This window comes from Erpetoichthys calabaricus, chromosome 3 (genome assembly GCF_900747795.2).
Source record: "Erpetoichthys calabaricus chromosome 3, fErpCal1.3, whole genome shotgun sequence".
Taxonomy (NCBI): Eukaryota; Metazoa; Chordata; class Cladistia; order Polypteriformes; family Polypteridae; genus Erpetoichthys; species Erpetoichthys calabaricus.
Window position 1 is genome coordinate 289,832,788 of NC_041396.2, and position 27,721 is coordinate 289,860,508.

At 43.8% G+C, this 27,721-nt stretch overlaps 1 protein-coding gene across 1 annotated transcript in view; it reads left to right on the plus strand.

Moving 5' to 3' along the window:
* LOC114647625 (cell division cycle-associated protein 7-like) overlaps nt 1-27,721 on the plus strand; it is a 48,537-nt gene that overhangs the window by 18,167 nt on the left and 2,649 nt on the right. The window contains exons 3-5 of the mRNA XM_051924362.1: nt 1,865-2,110; nt 6,522-6,602; nt 15,229-15,393. Coding sequence (XP_051780322.1) covers nt 1,865-2,110; nt 6,522-6,602; nt 15,229-15,393 — 492 coding nt within the window. The remainder of the gene's footprint in view (nt 1-1,864; nt 2,111-6,521; nt 6,603-15,228; nt 15,394-27,721) is intronic.

Consider the following 27,721-nt stretch of genomic DNA (forward strand, 5'->3'; position numbering starts at 1 on the left):
CACTAGTACGGCCATTTTTGAACGTTTCAATCCACTCATAAACGACTAACTTTATCCCCACACTGAGCACACATGTGGAGATGAATTGGTGCACCCGGCACACCACCTGCCCACAAAAAAAGCGTATGACAGAACGCTGTTCCTCTTTGGTGGAATCGCAGCCATCTTCACCACAGGGTGACAGCTCTTATAGTGAACTGCAACGGCCGCCGGCTTGCCAGACGGAGCTAGTCACGTGACACTGTGAGACACGCCCAATGACGACGACTCCCGCCTTCACCGTTTCCAACGAAAATATAAAAGTGCGGAAACATTTTGATGTCCCTTGTGGATTACTTTCATTTAATTACAGTCCCCCCCCCCCCCCCCCCCCACAATGCAATAGCTCATTTATAGATCTTTTATATATTTCTGTATTTTTTAGTGGTGGTGGTGCAGTGTTAACGCTGCTGCCTCGCAGTAAGGAGACCTGGGTCCTCCCTGCGTGGAGTTTGCATGTTCTCCCTGTGTCTGCGTGGGTTTCCTCCGGGTGCAGGGACATTCTTGGGCATATGCGAACTACGCATCTGCGTAGAGCCCCGACCGATAATTTTTTTTTTTTTTTTTTTTTTTGTCAGGCTGTGGGCCTGGAGCCCCTGTTGTGCCCCTGGCACTGCAGCCATCTGTGCCAGTCCCAGGAAATTCAGTTCAGTACATCTCTTAATCTTATTAACAATGGTAATTTTATTATCCAAATTGCAATCTTCACCTACTGTAAATCCCTAATAATATTGTCACGCCGTCGTAACTTTGCCAAATGCACTATAGCAAACGTTAATTTTAGAGATTCATTCCAGATTCATGATTTTATGGGGATCTCTCTGAATGAAATCTCCCTATATTCCCGGCCTTTACCAGATGCAGTACAAAATCAATATTTTACCACTCTGCATGCACACAAGCCTACTGCTCATCTAAGGCCTTTTCCGGACGTTTTATTAGAACACCTTCCTGAGCTCTGGGGATGCTCCGCCTGCCTGGACCGACCCCCTCTCACCCCCCCCACCACCACCCCCCCCCTTCCATCCGACGCCTGCACATTTCTGAACCGTGTAGGGCCCCCCAAACTGCTAAGAATGGCCCTGCCGGGTGCTCCAGTTTCCTCCCACAGTCCAAAGACTTGCAGGTTAGGTGCATTGCCAATCCTAAATTGTCCCTAGTGTGTGCTTGGTGTGTGTGTGTGTGTGCCCTGTTGTGGGCTGGCACCCTGCCCGGGATTTGTTCCTGCCTTGTGCCCTGTGTTGGCTGGGATTGGCTCCAGCAGACCCCAGTGACCCTGTGTTAGGATATAGCGGGTTGGACGATGACTGACTGACTGACTGACTGTATTTTGAATGTAATTATTTCTTTCATAATGAGCCGTTCTCACTCCTTCATTTTTCTTCCCCCTTTTCCAAAAGAGAATTCCTGCTGAACACACACAGAGGTGTAGGTGAGCCCAGGTTAGGTGGGGCCCTACTGGTTTCTTTGTCATTTTCTTCTCCTTGTTTTTTGGAAGCTGGTTAACCAAACAGCAAACAATTAAAAAAAAAAAAAATTGGATGAAGAAAGCACTTGGGATTTGGGAATTTCAACTAAAATGAAGCACAAAAATGGTCCTTGACCCATAGCCGCTTCAGGTTTTAATTAACAAAGTGGACCAGAACAACATAATCTGTTGCCCTCCCATGAATGACCTTCCAAACTCGGGCCTGGATGGCTTTGTAGATAGATAGATACTTTTATTAATCCCAAGGGTAAATTCACAATTGTACTCCACTAGCTGCCAACTGCACCCTCTTCTGCTGGATGTTATGCTAATTTTTTTTTTTTTTTTGGTCTCCAGATTAAGGATTCAGACATTTCCTCCTCATCCTCTTCATCAGAAACCTACGATGAAAGGCCACCACAACGTTTCACTCTGAAGGTGGTGCTACGTCGGCGAGCATCCAGCACAAGCAGTGATGAGGAGGAGATTTCCAAAGCTGACGAAGAGCTGCCCAACCAGAACACCAATTCTGGGTCGGAATCGGAGAAAGATGGCAACTTCCTTGAGAAAAGAGAACAGAATATTAAAAATAACCGTGCAATGGTAAGTCACCCAGGTTGTAGCATTGTGTGGTGTTGTGGTTAAGGCTTTGGACTTCAAACTTTACGTTTGTGGGTTCAAATCCCACTACTGACACCACTGTGTGATCTTGAGCAAGTCAGCTGAACTGCCTGTGCTCCGATTGGGGGGAAAAAACAAAAAGATATGGAACCAATCTTCTATATAAACGTCTATGCGTGGAAGTATGTGTGTCTGCCTATCTGTCCGGCCTGGAAGTGCGAGGCTAAAGCATGAAACTCTAAGAGCCGGCAAGGCGATCCCAAGTTAACGAGTCGGAAGAAGAAAGAAGTACGAGGCTACAGCATGAAGCTGAAAGAAAGCGACTCTGTCGCTAAAGTGAGACCACCAAGGAAAGAAAACTTGCTTGGCCGCTAATACACAAATGAAGCGAGCACCTTGGCAAAATGAAACCTCCGAGGAAAGAGAAAGTTGCTTAGCCGCTGATAGACAAGAGAGGCGAGCACGTCCGTAAAACGAAAGCGCTGACTCTGCATTTCAGTAGTTTCTAGTAGCCTGGGCTTTTTACCACACACTTACACAATTTATGATATAACTAGCTGTGTAAGTCCCCTTGGAGAAGGGAGTCGGCCAAATAAATAAACGTAAAATGGGTCCATAATGTAACTTGGGTAGCAGGAATGTGGCTACTTTGTGGTTGAACAAAGGCAATGGTGGGGAAAGGTGGTCTTGTGCCAAGAAGTCTGTCAAAGAGTTGCAGGGGAGCTGGCAATACAGCAAAATGTTAACTCCTGTCTGTCATGGCATGTGAAGGTCCATCCATCTTGCCAACACCAGTGAGGTTGTTGCTTTGGAGGAGACAAACCAGCAGCCTTTTCAGGCACTTGATGTATCTTCTGGTGTGATGGTAGCCATCAATGTAATTAAACCCAACCTGGTATGGCACCATATGCTGTCATTAAGGGGATATGTCGGATTCACAGCATATTCATCTGTGGAGTCACGTGTACAACTTGATGATATTTTTTTTGGTGAAAAGGATGGATGAGCTTGTTGGGCTTAAATGGCCTGTTCATGTCGCAGTCTTCTTTAAAATGTCCTAAATGTACAGAGCACAGTGCAATTCTTTTATATTAGCTGTGAGTTTTCTTAATGACGGGTTACGTTCCGACAGAAGGGGCACCGATGTGTTAGGCATATAAGTAGGTGACTCGAGAACTGGGGAGACGGGTTTAGAACTTCACATGAAGTGATGAACAGTCGAGGAATAACACAAATGCATAATAACTTAATTTCTAGCCCAAAGTAGTTTAGAATGCCAAAGTAAAATAAGTAATAGACTGTTGGTCAAAAGTTTGGGGTCACCAAGAATTTTTTTTTTTTTTTTTTTTATATCAAGATACCATTCAAATAAGTAAAAATATAGTCGGGACATTACTAGTGTTCTTATAATTGCAATAATCTGGATGAGAACTGGCCATTCAGCCCAGCAAAGCTCACCAGTCATATCCACTACCATTTTGAAATATCTGAACAATATCCATCCATCCATTTTCCAACCTGCTGAATCCGAACACAGGGTCACGGGGGTCTGCTGGAGACAATCCCAGCCAACACAGGGCACAAGGCAGGAACTAATCCTGGGCAGGGTGCCAACCCACCGCAGGGGGGGACACAAACACACCCACACACCAAGCACACACTAGGGCCAAGTTAGAATCGTCAATCCACCTAACCTTCATGTCTTTGGACTGTGGGAGGAAACCCACGCAGACACGGGGAGAACATGCAAACTCCACGCAAGGAGTACCCAGGAAGCGAACCTGGATCTCCTAACTGCGAGGCAGCAGCGCTACCCACTGTGCCACCGTGCTACCCCACTGAACAATATACATTTGTTTATTTTTATTTAGATATCCAATGATTGATTTGCTTTATTCTTCATCCTGTGAGTCTATCTTTCTTTTTATGTTCCTTTTGCTGTATGCATGTGGATTTCCCCCATGAGAGTTTAGATTAGATAAAGTCCTGCTGCCTTCCACACTACTTGGTCACTTATTCCATGTTCTATGTGAAGACAAATGTCCTAATGTTTGTGTAAAGTTTACCCTTCACATGTTTCCAACTGTGTCCCCGTGTTCTTGATGAACTCATTTAAAGTCACCATCTTGATCCACTGCACTAAATCCCTTCATAATTTTAAACACTTCAGTCAGATCTCCTCTTCATCATCTTCTTTTGCTTAAACCGTAAAGGCTCAGCTCTTTTAATCTTTCCTCATAACTCATCCCCTGTAGCCCTTAATCAGCCTAGTTGCTCTTCTCTGGACCTTTTCTAGTGCTGTTATGTCCTTTTTGTAGCACTGGAGACCAAAACTTCACCCAGGACTCCAGATGAGGCCTCACCAGTGTGTTATAAAGCTGGAGCAGAACCTCCTGTGACTTGTACTCCACACATCAAGGCGCTATATAACCTGACATTCTGTTAGCCTTCTTCATGGCTTCTGACCACTGTCTGGTAGTTGATCGTGTCAAGTCCAGGCAGTATGTTGCAGTGGTTAAGACTTTAGACATCAAACCCTGAGGTTGTGGGTTCAAATCTCACTACTGACACCACTGTGTGTCCCTGAACAAATCACTTGACCTTTCTGTGCTCCAATTGGAAAACCAAAAGTAACCAATTGTATCATAAATTTTGTAAGGCATCTTGAATAAAGGCGTTAAGTAAAATCGTAAATGTCCACTACGACTCCTAAATTCTCTCTCATGAGGTGGACTTTCAATTTTCAGACCGCCCATTGCGTATTCAAACCTCACATTTTTACTTCCTTTGTGTAGAATTTTACATATACTGACATTAAATTTAATCTATCGAAGACTTCTCGAGAAGAGCGACTAGGCTGATTGAGGGCTACAGGGGATGAGTTATGAGGAACGATGATAAGAGCTGAGCCTTTACAGTTTAAGCAAAAGAAGATTAAGAGGAGACCTGAGTGAAGTGTTTAAAATTATGAAGGGAGTTAGTCCAGTGGATCAAGACGGTGACTTTAAAATGAGTTCATCAAGAACACAGAAACATAGTTGGAAACAAAGTGAAGTTTAGGAGGTTTTTCTTTACACAGAGAACCACAGACACTTGGAATAAGTGACCAAGTGGTGTGACAGACAGTAGGACTTCAGAGACCTTCAAAACGTGATGTGTGTTGTAGTCAGGTAACCCATATTGGCAGGTTTTGTTGGGCTGAATGTTTGCTGGAGAGTCCATTCAAAATGTCATTCACCCGCTGCAGGGCCATCTTAACAGCATTATAGGCCTCACACCCGGGCAAAGCAGTGCACTGGGGTCCCTACCTACACAACCTATCAGCAAGTCACAACATACATAGATTAGTGTGGGGGCCCCCCCGGGCAACTGCCCAGCATGCCCATGTGTTAAGACTGCCCTGACCTGCTGTCCTGCCCCAGAAGGAAAAAGCAGAGAATTAATATTTAGCTTAAGGTCTAAGAGATGAAAGAGAATGCAAGGTCAAAAACAGAGTGGTGATTATGATGCCACCCCTTTGTCATGTGATTGGCAGTGAGCATAGTGACATTAAACAATTAGGCTGTGGATGTGCAACAACTGCCCAAATGATGGTGCCTGTGAGAATCGAGTAAAATAGTAATAACATTATAAACATCTATCTATTATCTAACCCGCTATATCCTAACTACAGGGTCATGGGGGTCTGCTGGAGTCCATCCCAGCCAACACCGGGCGCAAGGCAGGAAACAAACCCCGGGCAGGATGCCAGCCCACCGCAGGGCACACACCCAATACACACTAGGGACAATTTAGAATTGCCAATGCACCTAACATGCATGTCTTTGGACTGTGGGGGGGAAACCAGAGTACCCGGAGGAAACCCACACAGACACGGGGAGAACATGCAAACTCCACGCAAGGAGGACCCGGGAAGCGAACCCAGGTCTCCTAACTGCGAGGCATCAGCGCTACCACTGCGCCGCCCCATTATGAACATGATGATTAAAAATTAGTAATTATGAAACCAAAGAAAACCGTTCCAATTGTGAAACTCTTTCCAGTTGTACACAAATGCATACATTTTATATAGTGCCTTTCACAGACCTCCATGAAAGCTGGCTGGTACAGAGCACACTGGAATACTTGCACTCCTACCCCATTGGTGGTTACTGCATTGAAGAGAAACGGCACCCAAGGGAAAGATCGGCACAGTCTACTGAGGTTGGCGCTGCTGGTGCCCCCTGGCTGGCAGAGTTGCTCCTTTTGAGAACCCCCTTTTGTGGTAACTTGAAAGTCCAGATTGCAACCTCCCTAGAGAATGAGGGGATACGGCAAGATGGCCTCTAATTGCATGCAAAGTCTAACTCTCTCTGTCTCTCACATCTTTTTATATTTCTCTCTCTTAATACAGCTGGCCCAGCTTATGGCCGACCTGAAGATGATGCCAGAGCTCATGCGTTCAGCTACTCCTTCCATGAATCGGCCTGCCACTGTAAGAACTTGAATGGTTGTGTGGGCAGGGGGTTGTTTGGGTTGGGGTTTTCTGAAATCTTTTCTAAATTGGTAGATTTAGGAATGGAGGAGCCTGGGTCTAAAAATTGCAGTGGTGGGTGGGTTACAGGTGTTAGTTCTGGTAAGAGGTTTGTGGGTTTTGAATGTGACAATTGAGGAGATGCTGCTGTGATTTAGTGGGGAAGTGCATCCTGGGCTTTAATGACCTCTTGGGCAATGGCCAGTGTGTCCGTCTGCAGAGAGCGTGTTGACCTCATCGAGAGGTTTACTTACTGGGGCGGTGACATTCATGTCTCTGGTGACACTTCTTATGAAGGGAGGGGGTCATGAGGACATTGGTAAGAGGTGTGTGGAGCTCCTGATATCTTCTAACAAAGGATGAAGGTCCAAGTCTTTAGAGTCCTGGTTCTTCCTGTTTTGCTTTATGATTGTGAGACATGGACGCTATCCAGTGACCTGAGATGAAGACTGGACTCCTTCAGTGCTGTGTCTCTTCAGAGAATCCTTGGGTCCCGCTGGTTTGACTTTGTGTTGCTCATGGAGTCCCTAATGAGGCACATTACCTGCATTGTTTGGGAGTGTTGCATTTAACACCACTATGGCTATGTGGCGCGATTCCCCGAGGGTGACCCGACTAGCAGGATTCTCATTGTTGAGGACCTGAATGGCTGGACTAGGCCAAAGGGATGCTCACGTAACACCTGGCTGCAGCAGATAGATTGTGTGTCTGCCTCTGGGGGGTTGCCAACTGGTGCTCTGTGGTGGGAGTGGCAACACGCTGTACCAGTGTATGCTCCTCAACCTGACCTGACCTGGCATCCAGCACAGCCGTTCCAGAGATTTAAATGTCCTGCTGGCTTGTAGCAAAGGGAGCCTTTCAAGTAACTAGGACGGAAAAGGTTAAGTTGGAGATGAGGTCCATTACGTTTAATCCTGGGGTTTTTCCCCTGGCTTAAACACAATTGGTTCAATAAGTTTTCAGACCCCATCGCCTTCTGCACACTTTATTGCCGTTTTTTGCCCGTCAGTCTATACTCAAAAACCCCTGTTGACAAAGTGAAGACATGTTTTTCAAATAGGTTTGCAAGTTTGATAAAAGCCAAAACTGAAATCTCGCATCGACAGAGGTATTCACACCTTTGTAGAAGCTCCTTTTACCAGCAATTACAGCTTTTAAGTCTTCTTGGATAAGTCTCTACAAGCTTTGCACACTTGGATTTAGGCAGTTTATCCCTTTCTTCCTAGGAGATTGTCTTGAGCTCATCTCCTGAGCTCATTTGAACTAGATTGAAGGTGCCAGTAACTGCCATCTTCAGATATCGCAGATGTTTCATGGGGTTTAAGTCTGGGCTGTGGCTGGGCCACTCAAGGACACTCAGACTTGGCTTGAAGCCACTCCAGTGTTGTCTTGGCTGTTTCCTGTCAGGTGTGTGTTGTGCTGAAAGGCGAACTTTTGACCCAAGTCTGAGTTGGCACTCTGAAGCAGTGCCGCCCACACCCTCACCCCCGGACCTTTCAGGATAAAACTGCATTTATCCACCATGGCCTTGACGCTGCCACCACCATGCGTTACTGAAGGAATGGTATTATGCAGGTGATAAGCAGGGCCTGGTCTTTGGGCAGAACTCCAAGTACTGTCTGGCAACGAGTTCGACTTTTTGTCTCATCTTTCTCTTCATGCTGTCCGAGTCCTTTAAACTGTTGTATGCCTTCTACTTAAGGTTGGCTCCCACCTAGCTACTCATCCATCCTTCCATCCATTGTCTCCCGCTTATCCGAGGTCGGGTCGTGGGGGCAGCAGCTTGAGCAGAGATGCCCAGACTTCCCTCTCCCCGGCCACTTCTTCTAGCTCTTCCGGGAGAATCCCAAGGCGTTCCCAGGCCAGTCGAGAGACATAGTCCCTCCAACGTGTCCTGGGTCTTCCCCGGGGCCTCCTCCCGGTTAGACGTGCCCGGAACACCTCACCAGGGAGGCGTCCAGGAGTCTTCCTGATCAGATGCCCGAGCCACCTCATCTGACTCCTCTCGATGCGGAGGAGCAGCAGCTCTACTCTGAGACCCTCCCGGATGACTGAGCTTCTCACCCTATCTTTAAGGGAGAGCCCAGACACCCTGCGGAGTAAACTCATTTCAGCCGCTTGTATTCGCGATCTCGTTCTTTCGGTCACTACCCATAGCTCATGACCATAGGTGAGGGTAGGAACATAGATCGACTGGTAAATTGAGAGCTTCGCCTTGCGGCTCAGCTCCTTTTTCACCACGACAGACCGATGCAGCGCCTGCATTACTGCGGATGCTGCACCGCTACTCTACCATACATTCCTAATTGATGAAGTGCTACTGAGGCAGTCAATCCTTCTGACAGATTCTTCCATCTCCGCACAGGATTTCTGAAGCTCTTGTCACCTTTTGGATTTTTGGTCACCTCCCTGACCCAAGGCCCTTCTTGCTTCATTACTTAGTTTATCCAGATGACCAATGCTAGGACCTGAACCTGTTGGTTCCAAACTTCTTCCATTTCATAATTATTGTGGTCCCTGTACTCCACTCAAAGCTTTACAAATGGGTTTTATCCACTTTGTCCTGATCTGCGCCTCACCACAAGTTGATCACGGAGGTCTCCAGCCAGGTCCTTGGACTTCATGGCTTGGCTTTTGTCCTGACATGTACTGTGAATTGTGACCTTTTTATTACACACTTGTGCCTTTCTGAATGATGTCCAGTTAATTCAGTTTGCCATTGGTGGGCTCCAATGAAGTTCTAGAAACCTCCCCAGGAGAACTAAAGCAAACTGGAGGCACCCAAGCAGAAGTGGGAGGGCCACAGCAAAAGGTCTGAATACTTCTAGGAATGGAGATTTCAGTTTTTGATTTTTACTAAATACTAGCTGATTACCCAGTGGCTTCGCTCACTGAGTGCAAGGGAAAAAAATAAAATGTTGTCTATAAGTTATTAAACAGTAAAACATTAACATTTAAGAAGTAAAGATACATTGAGCACTACTGGAGTGGTTTGGGGTAAACTACATTTTAAAGGCGCTATAACACAACAGGTAAGTAGTACTAACAGCAGCTAAAATGTATTTGGATCATTTCTTGGTAGCAGATCCCTTTTGAAAGGCGCTACACGACCGCTGTGGTATAGAAATTACATTTTCTATGTGATCGTCCAAATTTCTGCCTGACAACCTTGCACTATGTGCCTGTGATTTACTTGTTAAAATAATTGATCACAAAAGCAACCTTGAATGTTGTGGGGTTTTAGTGACCTGAACTCACCTTAAGGGACAGTAAGTAGTTGTGCAGGGCAATTTACAAACAGAGTCCTACTTCCATGGCGCCGATTACACTCATTCGCAAAGATTTCCACTCTCCCAAGATCCAACGGGGGACTTGAAGTGTCACAAACAGTGCGAGAAGAGAGGACGCTGCCTGAAACTGTGAAGCTCTCGACCCGGCGGAGCAGCCCGACATTCCGTGCCTCCCAGCGTCCACTTTGTTCTCACGACCCCTCGCCGCTGAACGCGGTCTCATCTTCACATTGTTTACAGCTTGGCGGATTTAAAAAGTAGAAAGACACAAAACTGTTTTCCTTATCTCTTCTATCAAGTACTACCAACTAAAAAAAAAAAAGTTGCAATGTGGTAGTTTCCGCGACAGTCACGTGGACGAATAAATAAAACTTGTCTGTCAGAACGTGCCTGGCGGCAGACGGCTCGGCGCTGTAGTCCAGAGAGGAGGGAGAGGGCGACGCGGGACGCACTTCTATAGGATAGATCGGCGTGTTTGTGTTTTACTTAAAATAACTCGCACATATAATAACAATTCGTAAAGACGATATAAAAATGGCGTCCACAAATGAAGAGATTAGTTCCTGTATGATAATATGTTGTGTGGTCATACGTAATTTCCATATCGCGTGGTCATACGTAATTTCCGTTTCATACGTAATTTCCATATTGCGTGGTCATACGTAATTTCTGTTTCATATGTAATTTCCATATCGCGTGGTCATACGGAATTTCCATTTCATACGTAATTTCCATATCGCGTGGTCATACGGAATTTCCATTTCATACGTAATTTCCGTATTGCGTGGTCATACGTAATTTCCATATCGCGTGGTCATACGTAATTTCCATTTCATACGTAATTTCCATATCTCGTGGTCATACGCAATTTCCATTTCATACGTAATTTCCATATCGCGTGGTCATACGTAATTTCTGTTTCATACGTAATTTCCATATTGCGTGGTCATACGTAATTTCCATATCGCGTGGTCATACGTAATTTCCATTTCATACGTAATTTCCATATCGCGTGGTCATACGTAATTTCTGTTTCATACGTAATTTCCATATCGCGTGGTCATACGTAATTTCCATATCGCGTGGTCATACGTAATTTCCATTTCATACGTAATTTCCATATCGCGTGGTCATACGTAATTTCTGTTTCATACGTAATTTCCATATCGCGTGGTCATACGTAATTTAAATATCGCGTGGTCATACGTAATTTCCGTTTCAAATGCGAAAAGAATTTTATATATATACTGTAGATGCAAACTTTTTCACTTTGTCATTATGGGTCATTGAGTTTAGAATGATTTGCATAAAATGGCAAATTTAGCCATTTAAAATTAAATGTTCAAAAACAGTGTGCAAAAAGTGAGTACTATTTCTCAGTCCACTGAATATTGCATTTTTCATTTTGTAATTTGTACTGTTTTTTGTTCAAATGTTTTATATACATACTTTTTACTTTGACTGTATGTGAACCCCTAGGAATTATTTATATTTATGTCTAATTCCCATATAAAACATGGCATCTTCATGTCAGTCACAGTAATGAACAAACACAGTCTCCTATAACTAAAGATACAGATTTTCAGAGAATTTTTGACCATATTGAATAAATCATTCAAACTGTGAAACTGAAGGTTGGAAAAAGTAAGTGAACCCTAAGCTAAGGACTTTTTAAAAAGCTCATTGTAGTCTGAATTTAGCAGACCTGGAGTCCTTATAATGAAACGAGTTCAGAGGTGTGCCATAGAATGACTTTGATTGATAACAAAACACTATAAAGTTTGAGTTTGAGCTTTTGACAAGAAGCATATCCAGATGGGAATCATGCCTCGCACAAAAGAGCTGTCTGAAGAGCTACGATCGAGAATTGTTAATCTACATAAGGCTGGAAAGGGTTACAAAGTCATCGCAAAGATTTTTTGATATGCATCAGTCTAGTTAGGCAAGTTGTCTATAAATGGAGACAATTTGGTATTGTGGCTACGCTGCCTAGAAGTGGGCGCCCTTCCAAGATGACCCCAAGAGCACAACACAAAGTCAGCAATGAGGTAAAGAAGAACCCTAGAGTGACAGCAAAGGACTTGGAAAAAGTCATTAGAACTGGCTAACATCTCTGTTCATGAGTCAAGTATACGCAAAACATTGAACAAGAAAGGAGACCATGGCAGGATACCAAGAAGGAAGCCACTGCTATCAAGAAAGAACACTGCTGAATGCCTGATGTTTGTGAAAGAGCACTTGGACACTCCACAACGGTACTGGGGAAAATATTTTGTGGAATGATGAAACCAAAATTGAACTATGTGGGAGGAACAAGCAGAATTTCATTTGGTGTGAAAAGGGCACTGCATATCAACATCAAAACATCATCCCTACAGTAAAGTATGGTGGAGGGAACGTCATGATTTGGGCCTGCTTTGCTGCATCAGGGCCTGGACAGCTTGCCATCATTGAAGGGGAAAATGAATTCACAAGTTTATCAACAAATTCTCCAGGATAATGTGAGGGTGTCTGTCCATCAATTTAAGTTCAGAAGAGGCTGGGTGATGCAACAGGACCATGACCCCAAACATCTCAGCAAATCCACAGTACAATGGCTTCAGAAGAACAAGCTGCGCCTTTTGGAGTGGCCCAGTCAGAGCCCAGATCTGAATCCTATTTTGATGCTGTGGAATGACTTGAAGAGAGCCATACACAGAAGACAACCAAAGAATATGGAAGAGTTAAGGCAGTTCTGCAGGGAAGAATGGGCTCCAATTTCCCCCCCAGATGATGTGCAGGTCTGATCTGCAGTTACAGGAAGCGCCTGGTTGAGGTCATTGCTGCCAAAGGAGGGTCAACCAGTTATTAAATCCCAAGGTTCACTTACTTTTTCCACTACCACTGTGAACGTTGAATGCGTTTGTCAAATAAAGACATGAAAGAGTAGAATTTTTTTGTGTGCCATTGGCTTAAGCTCATTGTGTGTATCAGTACCTGTGACTTGGATGAAGATCAGATTCCTTTTTATGACCAATTCATACAGTAAACCAAGATCATTCCAAGGGGTTCACATACTTTTTACTTTTGACTGTAAATGCCAATTTCATTAATAGTTAATATTAATTGTGTTTTATGGGTGGAGCGCTAGGAGGCAGGGCCACTATGACATCACTACTGAGGCACCGCCCTCACCCTTTATGTTCAGGCGGAGGAGTCCGGCCCCTCAGAATGTCATTGTAGTGTTTGTGCACTCAAGATATATATATATATATTTTTATTTTGTAAGTGCTGTTCAGATTTTCTGTTTTTGAGATATTCTTGTCTCTGTTTTGCTTTGGGTTGCCATTTTAGGTATATTCATTTTGTCTAACATCCTCCCCTTTTGCCTTTTTTGTGTGTGTTTCGATTTATTAAGTTCATTTTTAAGAACCTTGTTTTTGTCTTTTAGCAGGGAGTTGATGCTTCTCTTCCTTGAAATATACAGGGTGAGCCAAAATGAAGTATCACATTTCTCAAGGTCATTGTGCCAGGTAGAGGCAGCTGAGTGGGTTGGGGTGGGGGGGTGGGGGTCCTTTGATAAGCGATCCCTTGTAGGTTTCAGTCTGCAACATGCCTTGGTCCGGTGCGCACTTCGCTTTAGCTGTCGAAGCGTTCTTCAAAAACAGCAAATCCATCGTCACTACGCAACAGGCCTTCCGAACGCACTTCAGCATTCCTCCGAACGGTGACGTCCCAAATTAGAAAACAGTTCTTCAGTAAGTGTCTAAATTTAGACAGACGGGTGCAACATTGAACAGAAAATCTCCAGGCCGTCCTCGGAGTGTACGAACACCTGAAAACCTCCAAGCTGTAAGGGCATCAATTTTGCAGTCTCCTAGACGTTCAGCGCGCAGACCTGCTTCTGCCTTAGGCATTTCTAACAAGACTTTGAGGAGGATTTTGCATGAGGACCTTTTAATTTCCATTGATACAAAATAATGGCAGTGCAGGAAGTCGCTGAGAGAGACTGGAAGGGCCGTAGAGAGTTGTGCGCACCAACATTCTGCAAACCATTCATCGAGATGCCATCGTCATGTGACATCAGCGACGAGACCCATTTCCATTTGAATGGTTGTGTTAATAAGCAGAACTTTCTCTACTGGGCTGAAACCAACCCTCGTGAACTTCATCAGAGACTCCCTGCACAGTGAACGTGTTAGTTTGGTGCACCGCTGCAGAATTTGGCACTGTAGGCCCTTACTTTTTTGAGGAGGGGAGAGCAACGGTCACCATCACTTCAGAACGTTACATTGAAATGCTAGAGAACTGCAAGAAATGGATGTGGTGGAGACCTGGTTTCAACAGGATGGAGCAACAGCTCATACGGCACAGAGATCCACGCAAGTTTTGTGGGGAAGCTGATCTCCCTGAGCGGTGATGTCGGGTGGCCTTCATGTTCGCCTCATCTCGCTCTGCGTGATATCTTCATGTGGGGCTTATCTCAAGTTGAAGGCATACACACACTGACCTCAATACCTTGAAGCCCTCAAGGATGCTATTCGCCACGAAATCGCCACTTTTCCCCTTGAAATGGCAGATCAAGTCATGTGAGCGTTCAGAAATCGTCTCGAAGAGTGTATCGCTAATGATAGCCACCACCTCGAAGACATCATTTTTAAAACCCAGTGAAAACAGTATCTTGTATACCCTTTCTTGTGTCATAAAATAAATTCCATTATCTTGTAGCGTTTTTGTAGAATAAAAGTTTTTTTTTTTTTTTGGCTCACCCTGTATTTTGAGTGTCTTTAAAATGTTAAAAACCTGAGTCTGTTTTCAAGCCTGTACGGACTTTGAAGTATGCCATTTAAGTATGGAGTCTGGCTGCCTGGGGTGAGGCCTGTTTCTGAGGAAGATGACATCCTAGTCTTGGTTTTTACTTATTTTGAGGCCTGTTCACCCCACTTTTGCCATTATGTGGGATCACAACAAAGTTATAATAGCAAGACGTCAAACCTGCAGTTTAAAAGGTTTTATAGTGGAAAGGCTGAAAGATTAGAGCCGATGCCAGAAGACAGAGACCACCTTTTTGTCCTTTCACTATCCACACTGTTAATAAAGGGAAATAAATCAAATTATTGTACATGAAGTACTGGCGAATAAGAAATGGCTCTGATTCTGAAATGGGACCCCGGCAAATGCTAGACGAATTTGTCCTACATATGATGTGGAGGAGCTCTGTGGGGTTAAACATTATCAAATTATTTGTGGGACAAATGGACAGGCTGTTCTCCGTAATGATTAGATTCTGTTTAAGCCGCATCTCATTCCTTCCACAGAAGGTGAGAGGTAAGCCACAAGCATCTTTCATAGAGCATGAAGGCCCGCGGCGAAATCCAGAGCGCTCGTCCCGCCTACACACCCGCTCCATGGGAAGTGTAGAATGTGACCTTATGGAGGAGACGCGAGATCTGCAGCAGAGCCTGGAGGATGAGCTTCTCGAGGTGAGTGTGAGGAGTCTTGAAACATTGCTATCATTATGATGGTGACGTTACGATGACGCCTTTTTTGAATCATTAGCATGGCTGTGTCCTTGCTGGTGTGCACGACACCATTTTACTGGCCACTTAATCACTGATGTGTGTGTGTGTGACTTTGTGTAATGAATACACAGAATGGCATAATTATCCAAGTATTAGATCCCTTCCCATTTATTGCACACGTATCAAAGAGAGGCATTTTCAAGAAGGTCTTTGAGCTTGGACCTTTCGGTGTGTTTCCTCATTGTGTTTCTGTTTTGGATTTTGATGGCAGATTTGTCCACAATTTCTGGTTTTTGAATCCATGCCTATACCCGACTATGGACTAGCTTGTTCATGCCTTTGTTCTGTCACCCTGGTCACATTCTTCTCACATTGGGCAGGAATAAAAGAAGGAAGATGTGAGCCGCTTGAAATTTCAGCCTCCACACCCCCATCTATCAATCTGTTAAATTTCCAAAGATCATAATATCCATAACTGCGTCTTCTCCAAGGCTCTCAAAAATGAGCAGCTACTCCGTTGGCAAGGCAGGATCCAGCAGGAGTCCAATGTGTAACAAAAGAAATTTCTCGGTTCAATAAGGTTTGTTTTTTAAAAACGTTTTAGTGAAGACTCAAAGCAAAACAGTTCATACAAAAACAGAGAAATTATTACACAAAAAGGAAAATAGGTTTCTTCTACAAACTTTGTTTAACAAGAACAAACTTCAGTTACCTTCTATACTTAAAGGTTGTGCTATTTCTCTCTGGCAGACTTCCATAGGCTTCACTTAATACATACATTCATTCATCCATCCATCCATTATCCAACCCACTATATCCTAACTACAGGGTCACGGGGGGGGGGGGGGGGGGGGGGGGGTGTGTGTCTACTGGAGCCAATCCCAGCCAACACAAGGCGCAAGGCAGGAAACACACGCATGCACGCACTCACACCCACACACTAAGCACACACTAGGGACAATTTAGAATCGCCATTGCACCTAACCTGCATGTCTTTTACAATGGGAGTAAACCGGAGCACCCGGAGGAAACCCACGCGGACACGGAGAGAACATGCAAACTCCACACAGGAAGGACCTGGGAGGCGAACCCGGGTCCCCGAATTGTGCGACAGCAGCGCTACCCATTGCGCTGCCCTTAATACATTCAGTACATTCTATATGTACAGCGCGGCACATTCAATATGGTCAGTACAACACATTATGGGATACGGTTTGAAAACTGTGTGCCCTCCATGCCTTCCCAACTGCAAGGCAGATAACTGAGACAAATCTGTAGTCTGAGGGACAAGAAATAATTAGAGTAATTCATTTCAATTTCGCTAGTGTGGGATAGGGCGGCACGGTGGCGCAGTGGGTAGCGCTGCTGCCTCGCAGTTGGGAGATCTGGGGACCTGGGTTCGCTTCCCGGGTCCGCCCTGCGTGGAGTTTGCATGTTCTCCCCGTGTCTGCGTGGGTTTCCTCCGGGCGCTCCGGTTTCCTCCCACAGTCCAAAGACATGCAGGTTAGGTGGATTGGCGATTCTAAATTGGCCCTAGTGTGTGCTTGGTGTGTGGGTGTGTTTGTGGGTGTGTCCTGCGGTGGGTTGGCACCCTGCCCAGGATTGGTTCCTGCCTTGTGCCCTGTGTTGGCTGGGATTGGCTCCAGCAGACCCCCGTGACCCTGTGTTCGGATTCAGCGGGTTGGAAAATGGATGGATGGATAGTGTGGGATATAATAGAATCTTCCATAGAATATGCACTAATATATAGGCAAACATTTTAACTTCTTCTTTCGGCTGCCACAGTGGATCATCTTCTTCCATATCTTCCTGTCCTCTCCATCTTGTTCTGTCACACCCATCACCTGCATGTCCTCTCTCACCACATCCATACACCTTCTCTTAGCTCTTCATCTGTTCCCCCTATCTGGCAGCTCTATCCTTGGCACCCTTCTCTCATTATACTCAGCATCTCTCCTCTGCACATGTCCAAACCAACGCAATCTCGCCTCTCTGACTTTGTCTCCCAACCATCCAACTTGAGCCGACCCTCCTAATGTCCTCATTTCTAATCCTGTCCATCCTCATCACACCCAGTGCAAATCTTAGCATCTTTAACTCTGCCACCTCCAGCTCTGTCTCTTGCTTTCTGGTCAGTGCCACCGTCTCCAACCCATATAACATAGCTGGTCTCACTACCGTCCTGTAGACCTTCCCTTTCACTCTTGCTGATATCCGTCTGTCACAAATTACTCCTGACACTCTTCTCCACCCATTCCACCCTGCCTGCACCCTCTTCTTCACCTCTCTTACACAATCCCTATTACTCTGTACTGTTAATCCCAAGTATTTAAACTCCTCCACCTTCGCCAGCTCTACTCCCCTCTTCCTTACCATTCCACTGACCTCCCTCTCATTCACACGCATGTATTCTGTCTTACTAGACAGAATCGCTTCGTTGTGGACAGAGTCGCTTCGCTCGCTAACCCCTGGCGTTGGGACATGACAAAGAGTGAGATGTATGAATTAGATATAGAATAGTGTGCAGCTTTGGATGATGCGCATAGAAATAACAAATAGAGTGTTTGGCATAGAGTAATGTTTTATTGGAATATTTCTTTGTATACAACATTAGTAGTAAAGATGGTGTCGTCCTTGAATGAGTCTTCCTTGGCATGGATCATTTATAATTTTAACTCTAACGTCAGATGAACGTCGAACACGTGAGAAGGCAACATAAAGTTGTCCATGTCCAAAAACGGGTTCAGAGAGGTAGATGCCAACCTTGTCCATGGTTTGTCCTTGTGATTTGTTGATGGTCATGGCAAATGCAGGTTTAATGGGGAAGTGTCGCCGTTTCAATGTAAAAGGTAAATCCAGGTCAGAACTCGTAAGGTCAATTCTAGGAATGAGAACAGTATTGTTAGCATGTGATCCTGTAAGAACTGTTGCTTGAATAACATTGCGTGTCATGGTGTTGACGACTAACCGTGTGCCATTGCATAAACCGTGTTTTGTGTTAAGGTTTCTTAATAGCATGATTATTGTTCCGTTTTTAAGGGCAAGGTTGTGTTGTGGTAATCCGGCTGGGTTAATAGTGTTCAAATATTCTAAGGGGAAATTTATATGTTCAATGTCGTCATCAGAGTCAACTTTGTCTGAGCTTAGAAAGATCTGTGTCTCTCCAGGAAGTAATGAAATGACTTGGTTATTAATGTGATTAACATTAATATTTTTTGGACATAATATAGTGCGTTGTGTTAAAAGGGGTATTTGGTCTAATGTGATTGCTGTTCCAAATATCTCTTTTACTAAGTCGTCTGAGATAAAGGATTGTGGAATTGAAATAATATCTGGGTGAAGTCCATCTGTATTTGTGAGTGTACCATTTCCCAGTTGTATTAGCCAACTGTTATATTCTGGATCTGGACATCGCATGTTTTGTACCAACTGTATTGTTTTAAAGCAATGCCAATTGTCTGCGTATTTTAAGGTGGAGAATGTAGGTGTGTTGTTTTTATCAGGACGTAAATGTAGAACAATATCTCTGTGAAATGGAGGCTCACCATCTTTACTTTGAAAGACAATTGCCACTTCATTAACGACGGGCAGATTGTATCGTCTCGGATCTTGTTCTTTGTCCTTTATCAAGACCAAAGCAATTGTAGTTGCCGCTATACCTTCTGCATTTGCTTTTGTATTTGCCTCCTTTTCAACCTCGTGTAGCATTTTTATAGACTTAGCTAACGGGTGATTGTTTATGACATGAGTGACGTTTCTCATTATAAGCTCTGTGCATTGTTTGTTTTCAGGAAGGTTCATGCGTTGATAGATTGCCTCATCTGGATCTAGGATGTAGATTTGTGCATATTTGCGTTGTTGATTTGTTTCAGGGTGCACTGTTCCAATGCGATGCAATATTTGTCCACATATGCGAAAGCAGTATGGGCCATTGCCTTTTGGTGGCCTGATATGTACTCCGGTAGATGCAAAAGCAAATGAACTATTGTAGGATCTAATGCAGTTCATAAAGTTTTTACTTTCAGGCACATCGTTAGTTAGAAGCTTCTTTAGATATTCAGGATATGAATGTAAAGGAGGCAGTCTAATCTGACCTTTTTGACAACAACGTGTAAATTCATTATTTGTATTGCCAGTTGTTTCTTCTGTGAAGTTAAGTGAATGACAATGATTGCAAATGACATTCATCAATCCCAATCAATTTTCCTCAATAGTGGATTCCTTATTGAAGGCGTTTTCAGCCATTTGGCGTAAGCGTTTAACAGGTGTGTGGCGTTGATGTCCGCGACGGGCATGTTTTGCTTTTTGCGTTTGATTGCCTTTTTGTTGCATGTCCATTATTTGTGATGCGCTATTTTTTTCTTTTTTTTTATTCGCCTCCGCTTTGCGCAAAGTCCGTTTCAGTCTACGCCGTGCATTGTTTGTATCGAGCCTTGTCCGTTTTTGTATGTCGGTCATTTGAGCTTTGTGCTTTTCGCGTCTTGCTTTTTTTTTTTTCTGTCAGTTCATTTGCGCGTTGCACACGTCTCCGTTCATTTATTCTGTCTCTTCGCTCCCTTTTTTGAATGTCTGATACGCGAGCTCTTTTGGTTTGAAATCGTGCTTCTTTCGATGCAGCACTTTGACACGCGCGCTGAATGCGTCTACGTTCATTGTGTCTGTCCATTTGGGCACGTCTCTGTAACGGTGTCACTTGTGCTTTGCGTTTTTTGATCCGAGACATTTTTTCTCCCGGTGTTTCAGAAGCGCGTTTTATGCTCCGCCGTCTATTTTCTTGTTTCTTTCGTGTTCGTGTGTTTGTTCCTGTTATCCTTTCCGAATCGTTTTGTACCCGTGACCGTGTATTCATGACTTGTTTCTTTCTCAGCATGCGAAATATGGATAAGTAATAAGGAGGATCGCACTCACTGTTAATATGTATCCTTTTCTGCAGTTGAACGGTTAATAGTGCTTTATTGTAAGGAGATCCACCTATGCTGACACCTATGCTGCCTAGTGTGAAGGTGTCGACGTTCACTTTAGAATATGTGGCTTTGGGTGTCACTTGTTATGGATGTGTGGGGGGGATTGTTGTTGCGCGAGCGTCTTCTTTCTTTTTGTGTTCCTGTGTCTTGTTTGAATCCCCCTCTTTGTGTGTGTCCCGTCCCTTGCTTGTAGGGTCTGTGGGGTGGTTTTGTGGTTTTTTTTTTTTTGTCTTCCATGGGCTTGTTGAATCCCCCTCTTGGTGTGTGTCCCGTCCCGTGCCTGTAGGGTGGGTGGGGGGGGGGGTGTGTGTGTGTGTGTGTGTGTGGTCGTGCCTTGCTGTTGTGCGCTCGTCTGTTCTTTTTTTTTGGGGGTGTTTAGTTTCGTGTGCAATGCGTTTCGTGCTTTGCCCGCGTTTGACTACTTTTTTATGTGCCTTTTCCTTTTTTCGGTGCTTGTTGCGCCTCATTTTTGTTACTCCTTTTTGTATGTGCTCACTCCTTTTTTCTGTGGTCTTGTCCGCCTCTCGCGGCCCCTCATCCGCCTTTGTCGCCCTCTTTTGTCCGCCTTTCTCTGACTCTCGTGGACTCTTTTTGCGCCTGCGCCTCTCGCGGACCCTCATCCGCCTCTCTCGCCCTCTTTTGTCCGCCTTTCTCGGCTCCTCAGCCGACTCTCGCGGACTCTTTTTGCGCCTGCGCAGTACGTCTTTTTGCAGCTACGGCCCATGGCCGGATGTCCCTGCATCCATCATCCGGTTTAGCATTCTCGGTTAGTAATATGGATTCCTACTGACCTTCATTCCTCTCCTCTCTAGAGCAGATCTCCACCTCTCCAGGGTTTCCTCAACCTCCTCCCTACTATCTCTACAGATCACAATGTCATCAGCAAACATCATAGTCCACGGGGACTCCTGTCTAATCTCGTCTGTCAACTAAGAAAATACTTCTATCAATTTAACATAACCTCAATAAATAAATAAAAAAAGCCTCTTACAATATCTATGATAATTTTTCATCCAGCTCCTAAAAGAATTTCTCATTAACTATGGAATATGGGGTTTTGATATTTCCGGAGAACCTGAATTGAATGTATGTCTTCATTAACATGTTCCAAATCCGTTTACATTTCATCGCAATGAACATAGCCATTTTAGGTTATCATTGTTATCATTGGCATGTGGTGATTTGTGATGTCATCCAGACAATAGGTTAAAGGTTACACTTGGCAGTTCCAGGGTATTTGAGCTTGATGGATTCCTCGAAGACTGTGACTGAAAATACACCTTTTTTTATATGGTGTTATTGGCATTGAAGAAAGTTCGCTTTGACTTCAGCCTGTCCCTTGACTACACGTCTCCTGGTCACTTGTCATTATTTTTTCAAAACACATTTTAACTCTTTTAGGGCGGATTCTTTTTCTTCCTTTTCTCCCAAGGATGAATATTTTTCCAAACAACTCCACTAAAAAGCACACAAAGCGATGGTTTCACACGTAAATCAACGTAATAACGACATTGTAGGTGTATCCGCTACACGAACGCCTTCAGCATCACGATCAGCTGGGTTGAGGTCAGCTGATGCCAGTACCTCACTTTCTTTTTTTGATCTTGATCTCCAGATCACTTGCAGCAGAATCAGAGTCTGAGAAGTCAGAGTCCAAATCAGTAATAACACGCAGAGGAACACTCGCCGAGTATTTTGCTTTGCGCATCTGCTTCACTCTCTTGCCAGATGGCAATGCTTTTTCTGCCATCGTTTTCTTGTCATTTCTCACCCGAGCACAGGGGATCTCGGTCAAACCAACAAAGCTAACTTTCCTTCTAGCAAAGAGAGTCAAACTAAAATGTAATGCCGAATTCTGTGACTGTTTATAGCTGATTACGACCCTTTACCCCTGGTGACATCTGCACTCAAACCTTTGTGTAACAAAAGTCGAGATCCGCCCTAAAAGAGTTAATATACAGTACTGTGCAAAAGTTTTACGCAGGTGTGAAAGAATGCTGTAAACAAAGCATGCTTTCAGAAATATAAATAATTATCAATTTACAAAATGCAAAGTGAGCGAATAAAAGTAAAATCTAAATCAAATCAATATGTGGTGTTCCTACCTTTTGCCTTCAAACCAGCATCAATTCTTATAGGTCCACTTGCACAAAGTCAGGGATTTTGTAGGATTCTAGTCAGGTGTCTGATCAACCAATTCTACCAAACAGGTGCTAATGATCATCAATGTCACACGTAGGTTGAAACACAGTCATTAACTGAAACAGAAACAGCTGTGTAGGAGGCTTCAAACTGGGTGAGGAACAGCCAAACTCTGCTACCAAGGTGAGGTTGTGGAAGACAGTTTCATGTCATGGCAAAATTGAGCACAGCAACAAGACACAGGGTAGTTCTACTGCATCAGCAAGGTCTCTCCCAGACAAAGATTTCAAAGCAGACTGGGGTTTCAAGATGTGCTGTTGAAGCTCTTTTGAAGAAGCACAAAGAAACGGGCAACGTTGAGGATCGTAGACGCAGTGGTCGGCCAAGGAAACTTAGTGCAGCAGATGAAAGACACATCAAGCTTATTACCCTTCGAAATTGGAAGATGTCCAGCAGTGCCATCAGCTCAGAACTGGCAGAAACCAGTGGGACCCAGGTACACCCATCTACTGTCCGGAGAAGTCTGGCCAGAAGTGGTCTTCATGGAAGAGTTGTAGCCAAAAAGCCATACCTCCGATGTGGAAACAAGGCCAAGCGACTCAAGTATGCACGAAAACATAGGAACTGGGGTGCAGAAAAATGGCAGCAGGTGCTCTGGACTGATGAGTCAAAATTTGAAATATTTGGCAGTAGCAGAAGGCAGTTTGTTTGTCGAAGGGCTGGAAAGCGGTACAATAATGAGTGTCTGCAGGCAACAGTGAAGCATGGTGGAGGTTCCTTGAACATTTGGGGCTGCATTTCTGCAAATGGAGTTGGAGATTTGGTCAGGATTAATGGTGTTCTCAATGCTGAGAAATACAGGCAGATACTTATCTATCATGCAATACCTTCAGGGAGGCGTATGATTGGCCCCAAATTTATTCTGCAGCAGGACAACAACCCCAAACATACAGCCAAAGTCATTAAGAACTATCTTAAGCGTAAAGAAGAACAAGAAGTCCTGGAAGTGATGGTATGGCCCCCACAGAGCCCTGATCTCAACATCATCAAGTGTATCTGGGATTACATGAAGAGACAGAAGGATGTGAGGAAGCCTACATCCACAGAAGATCTGTGGTTAGTTCTCCAAGATGTTTGGAACAACCTACCAGCCGAGTTCCTTCAAAAACTGTGTGCAAGTGTACCTAGAAGAATTGATGCTGTTTTGAAGGCAAAGGGTGGTCACACCAAATATTGATTTGATTTAGATTTCTCTTTTGTTCATTCACTGCATTTTGTTGATTGATGAAAATAAACGATTAACACTTCCATTTCTGAAAGCATTCTTTGTTTACAGCATTTTTTCACACCTGCCTAAAACTTTTGCACAGTACTGTATCTAACAAGTCAGTATAACAAATATCCCGAATTTTATTTTATTTTTAACAATTATTCTGAAATGGTTTTATTAAAGGTATACACTCAATTCCAGGTATATTTCTTCAAGGAGTTCAATGGGAACATTTTTATGTTGTTGCAGAAGGTCCCTGTAAAGCCCTGAAATTTTATTTGGTATCATTTTATCTCACCATTTTGTTTGGTCATGAATGCCATTTTATTCACTTCCACATTGGTGGTGGTTGCCATAGGAAGGCTTTCCCGAACAATCCAGTGATCACATAATTTTCTGAGACTGGATAAACGTTTTGTGCATACTTTGGTTGCAAATCTAGATTTAAAATATTTCTCCATTTTTATTTCTGGCTTAAAGACATAAAGATTTTTGGTTAGCGTTCAGGCTTCTTTGACAGCGAGATTAGACTTTTTTTGGTTATGCTTTACGCTGCTTGTTAGAAAAAATGTATCCCCCATAGGTTCTCTCTCCTTTAACACAGTACAAAATGGATATGAAAGGCACTATATACATGCTAGATACAGTGCCTTGCAAAAATATTTAGTCCTCCCCATTCTCTGAATTTTAACTCAAACATACATTTCCTTTAATTTGTCAAAAGTGTATTTCTAAGACTGCTGCTTGCGTTGGTATTGAACTCCTTTATGTACCAAAGCTTAGCCGTCCTAAATGACACATCTGCCTGTCATTTGGATCTCACTTGAGTTATTGGTTTCTGGTGGCAAGCGATTCATGAAAATATTTATATTGTGTAATATAAGAGAGAGAAAAATATGAATCAACATACATTTATTCATTAATCCCCTGCGTTTTTTTTTTTTTTTTTTTTAAACGGTCTGTGTTCCTAACTAACAAATCACTTGGCCACCAGTTCAGAAATGGTGTACTGAAAGGTGTTGCCATTTCTTCCATGCTGTATTCCTCCTGAGTGTTGTGGAGATGTCTCTGCAGATGTCCTCCAGATCTGATATGAGATCTGTGTGTTTTTCTATAGCACTTGTGCTCTGCTGTGAAGTTCCTGCTGCAATGAGACATTTGTTATGAATACCATCGAGCCTCTGACTAGGCTTTTTATATGTTCTTGTGACTGTTGGATTCATTTGGTTATTGGGAACAGCTGGATGTATAATTAATGACAAGTATCAACTCTTTCGTATTATCTATACAAATGGGAAATGAGTTATAGAGGGACCATTATGCTTCAGGTACAATTCTACTAATGTGTAGCTCTTGTCGTCGTCACTTTCCAAATGGGGATTTACAGGCCTTTTACAAGGTTTATGACGGTGGTGACACTCATTTCGATATAATGTAGCTCAACGATTGCAGTTTTGATTTAAAAAAAAAAAAAAAAAGTTTATACAAGGATGCCCGTATTCCTTCCCTTTTTAAAGTGAGAAGAATGTGAAATAATTGACAGATGGCGAAATGTTAATTTCTGGTGGGCCACTGTTTAACTGGCATTGAGATGGCCAGCTGAGCAAATCAAGAAGATATATGAGGCTGAAACAAGACTAGTTGTGTTTCATCAACATCATCATCATCAACAATTTATTTCTTGAACAGCCCATAATCACACAAGGAATGCCTCAATGGGCTTTAATAGGCAAAACTTTATGACAGCTCCCCAGCCTCAAGTCCCTAAGAAGACAAGGAAAAAAAAATTAAAAAGAAATGGAAGAAATCTTGGGAAGGACAATTCAGAGAAAGAGAGACCCCCTTCCAACTTTAAACTTGGGGTTGATCTTGTTCTGCTGTTTGCTGGGATAGCACTTAGTATGGTACTAGCGGTGGATCAAGATCAGACCACATGGACCCGAGGGTCATCTCCTCTTAGTATTGTACTATCTCGGGTGACTCAAGTGACTTTATGGACGTTTTTGAGATTGTTAGTGGTTGTTCAGCCTTGGTCACCATAGGCTTCTCTTCTATCAGAAACGTTATTGTGATTTCTCCACGAAAATGTGAGACAAAAAATTTTACTCTGCCATCGCTACGAATGACATGGGTTAAGAAACATTGTATTTATAAATATTTGCATAGAGCATTCCTTGTAAAGGGTGGCGCATGAAAAACCAAACCATCTCCGACCAGCTGGCTCGAGCTATTATACAGGCGGGTGCCGTCGTGACATGTCACACTTGTCACGAGTCAGTTTCTCAAATTCACAACGTCTTCACAGAGGAACAAACTGTCAGCAAAGGTTTGGGGCCACCAAGATCACCGGACTTATGACCTTGCGACTTTTACCTGTGGGGCAATCTGGATTATTAACATACACTTTTCCCTTCAAAGACATTAGAGGAACTGAAGGACAATATTCAGAGTGAAATTGGAAAAATCGAAGCGACTGAGCTGCGTCACGTCTATGACAATATGGCGCAGCATGCAGAAAGTGTATTGACACACAAGGAAATCATTTCCAGTACCCCCTCTAACCAGTTAGTGCAGATTTTTGTATTGCATATCTTTCGTTTCGTCTACGGGCCAAAAAATGTACGTCGCCATTGGAGTCAGAGATGGTTCAGTTTTTCATGCGCCACCCTGTAGATTTGCCTTTCTTTTACAGTCTGAAAGCCTAATCTTATTCACATGTTTCAATTTTATTTTATATTTTCTGCTGCCATCTTCTGTAATTGTACACTGATTATGTTTGTGTTGTCACTTAAGAATTCATAACTGTCTGTCTATCCCGTATTGTTCTTTATTAGCTGACCTATCCAAGTTGCTCCTGGAAGTTTAAACCAGGGGTCCTCAATCACGGTCCTGGAGGACCGCAGTAGCTACAGGTTTTCATTCCAGCCAGTGTGCTAATTAGAACTCAGTCCTTGCTGATAATTATAGTTGGTTTTTAACTCTATGCCTTTTTAGTGCTTAAAATACAAGTTTTAGTTCCTTTGCAGATCAGAAGTCCTCAATTACAGTCCTGGAGGTCTGCTATGGCTGCAGGTTTTCACTTTAACCAATTTCTTAATTAGAACCCTTTTCTTTACTACTAAAGCAGTAAAGGCCACAGGTTCAACACGCCCTCGACCCTCTGCAGTTTGCATATCAGGAGAAGGTGGGAGCGGAGGATGCCATCATCTATATGCTACATCGATCCCTCTCCCACTTGGACAGAGGCAGTGGTGCTGTAAGAATTACGTTTCTAGACTTCTCTAGCGCCTTCAACACAATCCAACCTCTGCTCCTCAGGGACAAGCTGACAGAGAGGGGAGTAGATTCATACCTGGTGGCATGGATCGTGGACTATCTTAAAGACAGACCTCAGTATGTGTGTCTTGGGAACTGCACGTCTGACATTGTGGTCAGCAACACATGAGCGCCACAGGGGACTGTACTTTTTCCGGTCCTGTTCAGCCTATATACATCGGACTTCCAATACAACTCGGAGTCCTGCCACGTGCAAAAGTTCGCTGATGACACTGCTATCATGGGCTGCATCAGGACTGGGCAGGAGGAGGAGTATAGGGACCTCATCAAGGACTTTGTTAAATGGTGCGACTCAAACTACCTACACCTAAACACCAGCAAAACCAAGGAGCTGGTGGTGGATTTTAGGAGGCCCAGACCCCTCATGGACCCCGTGATCATCAGAGGTGACTGTGTGCAGATGGTGCAGACCTATAAATACCTGGGAGTGCAGCTGGATGATAAATTAGACTGGACTGCCAATACTGATGCTCTGTGCAAGAGAGGACAGAGCCGACTATACTTCCTTAGAAGGCTGGCGTCCTTCAACATCTGCAATAAGATGCTGCAGATGTTCTATCAGACTGTTGTGGCGAGC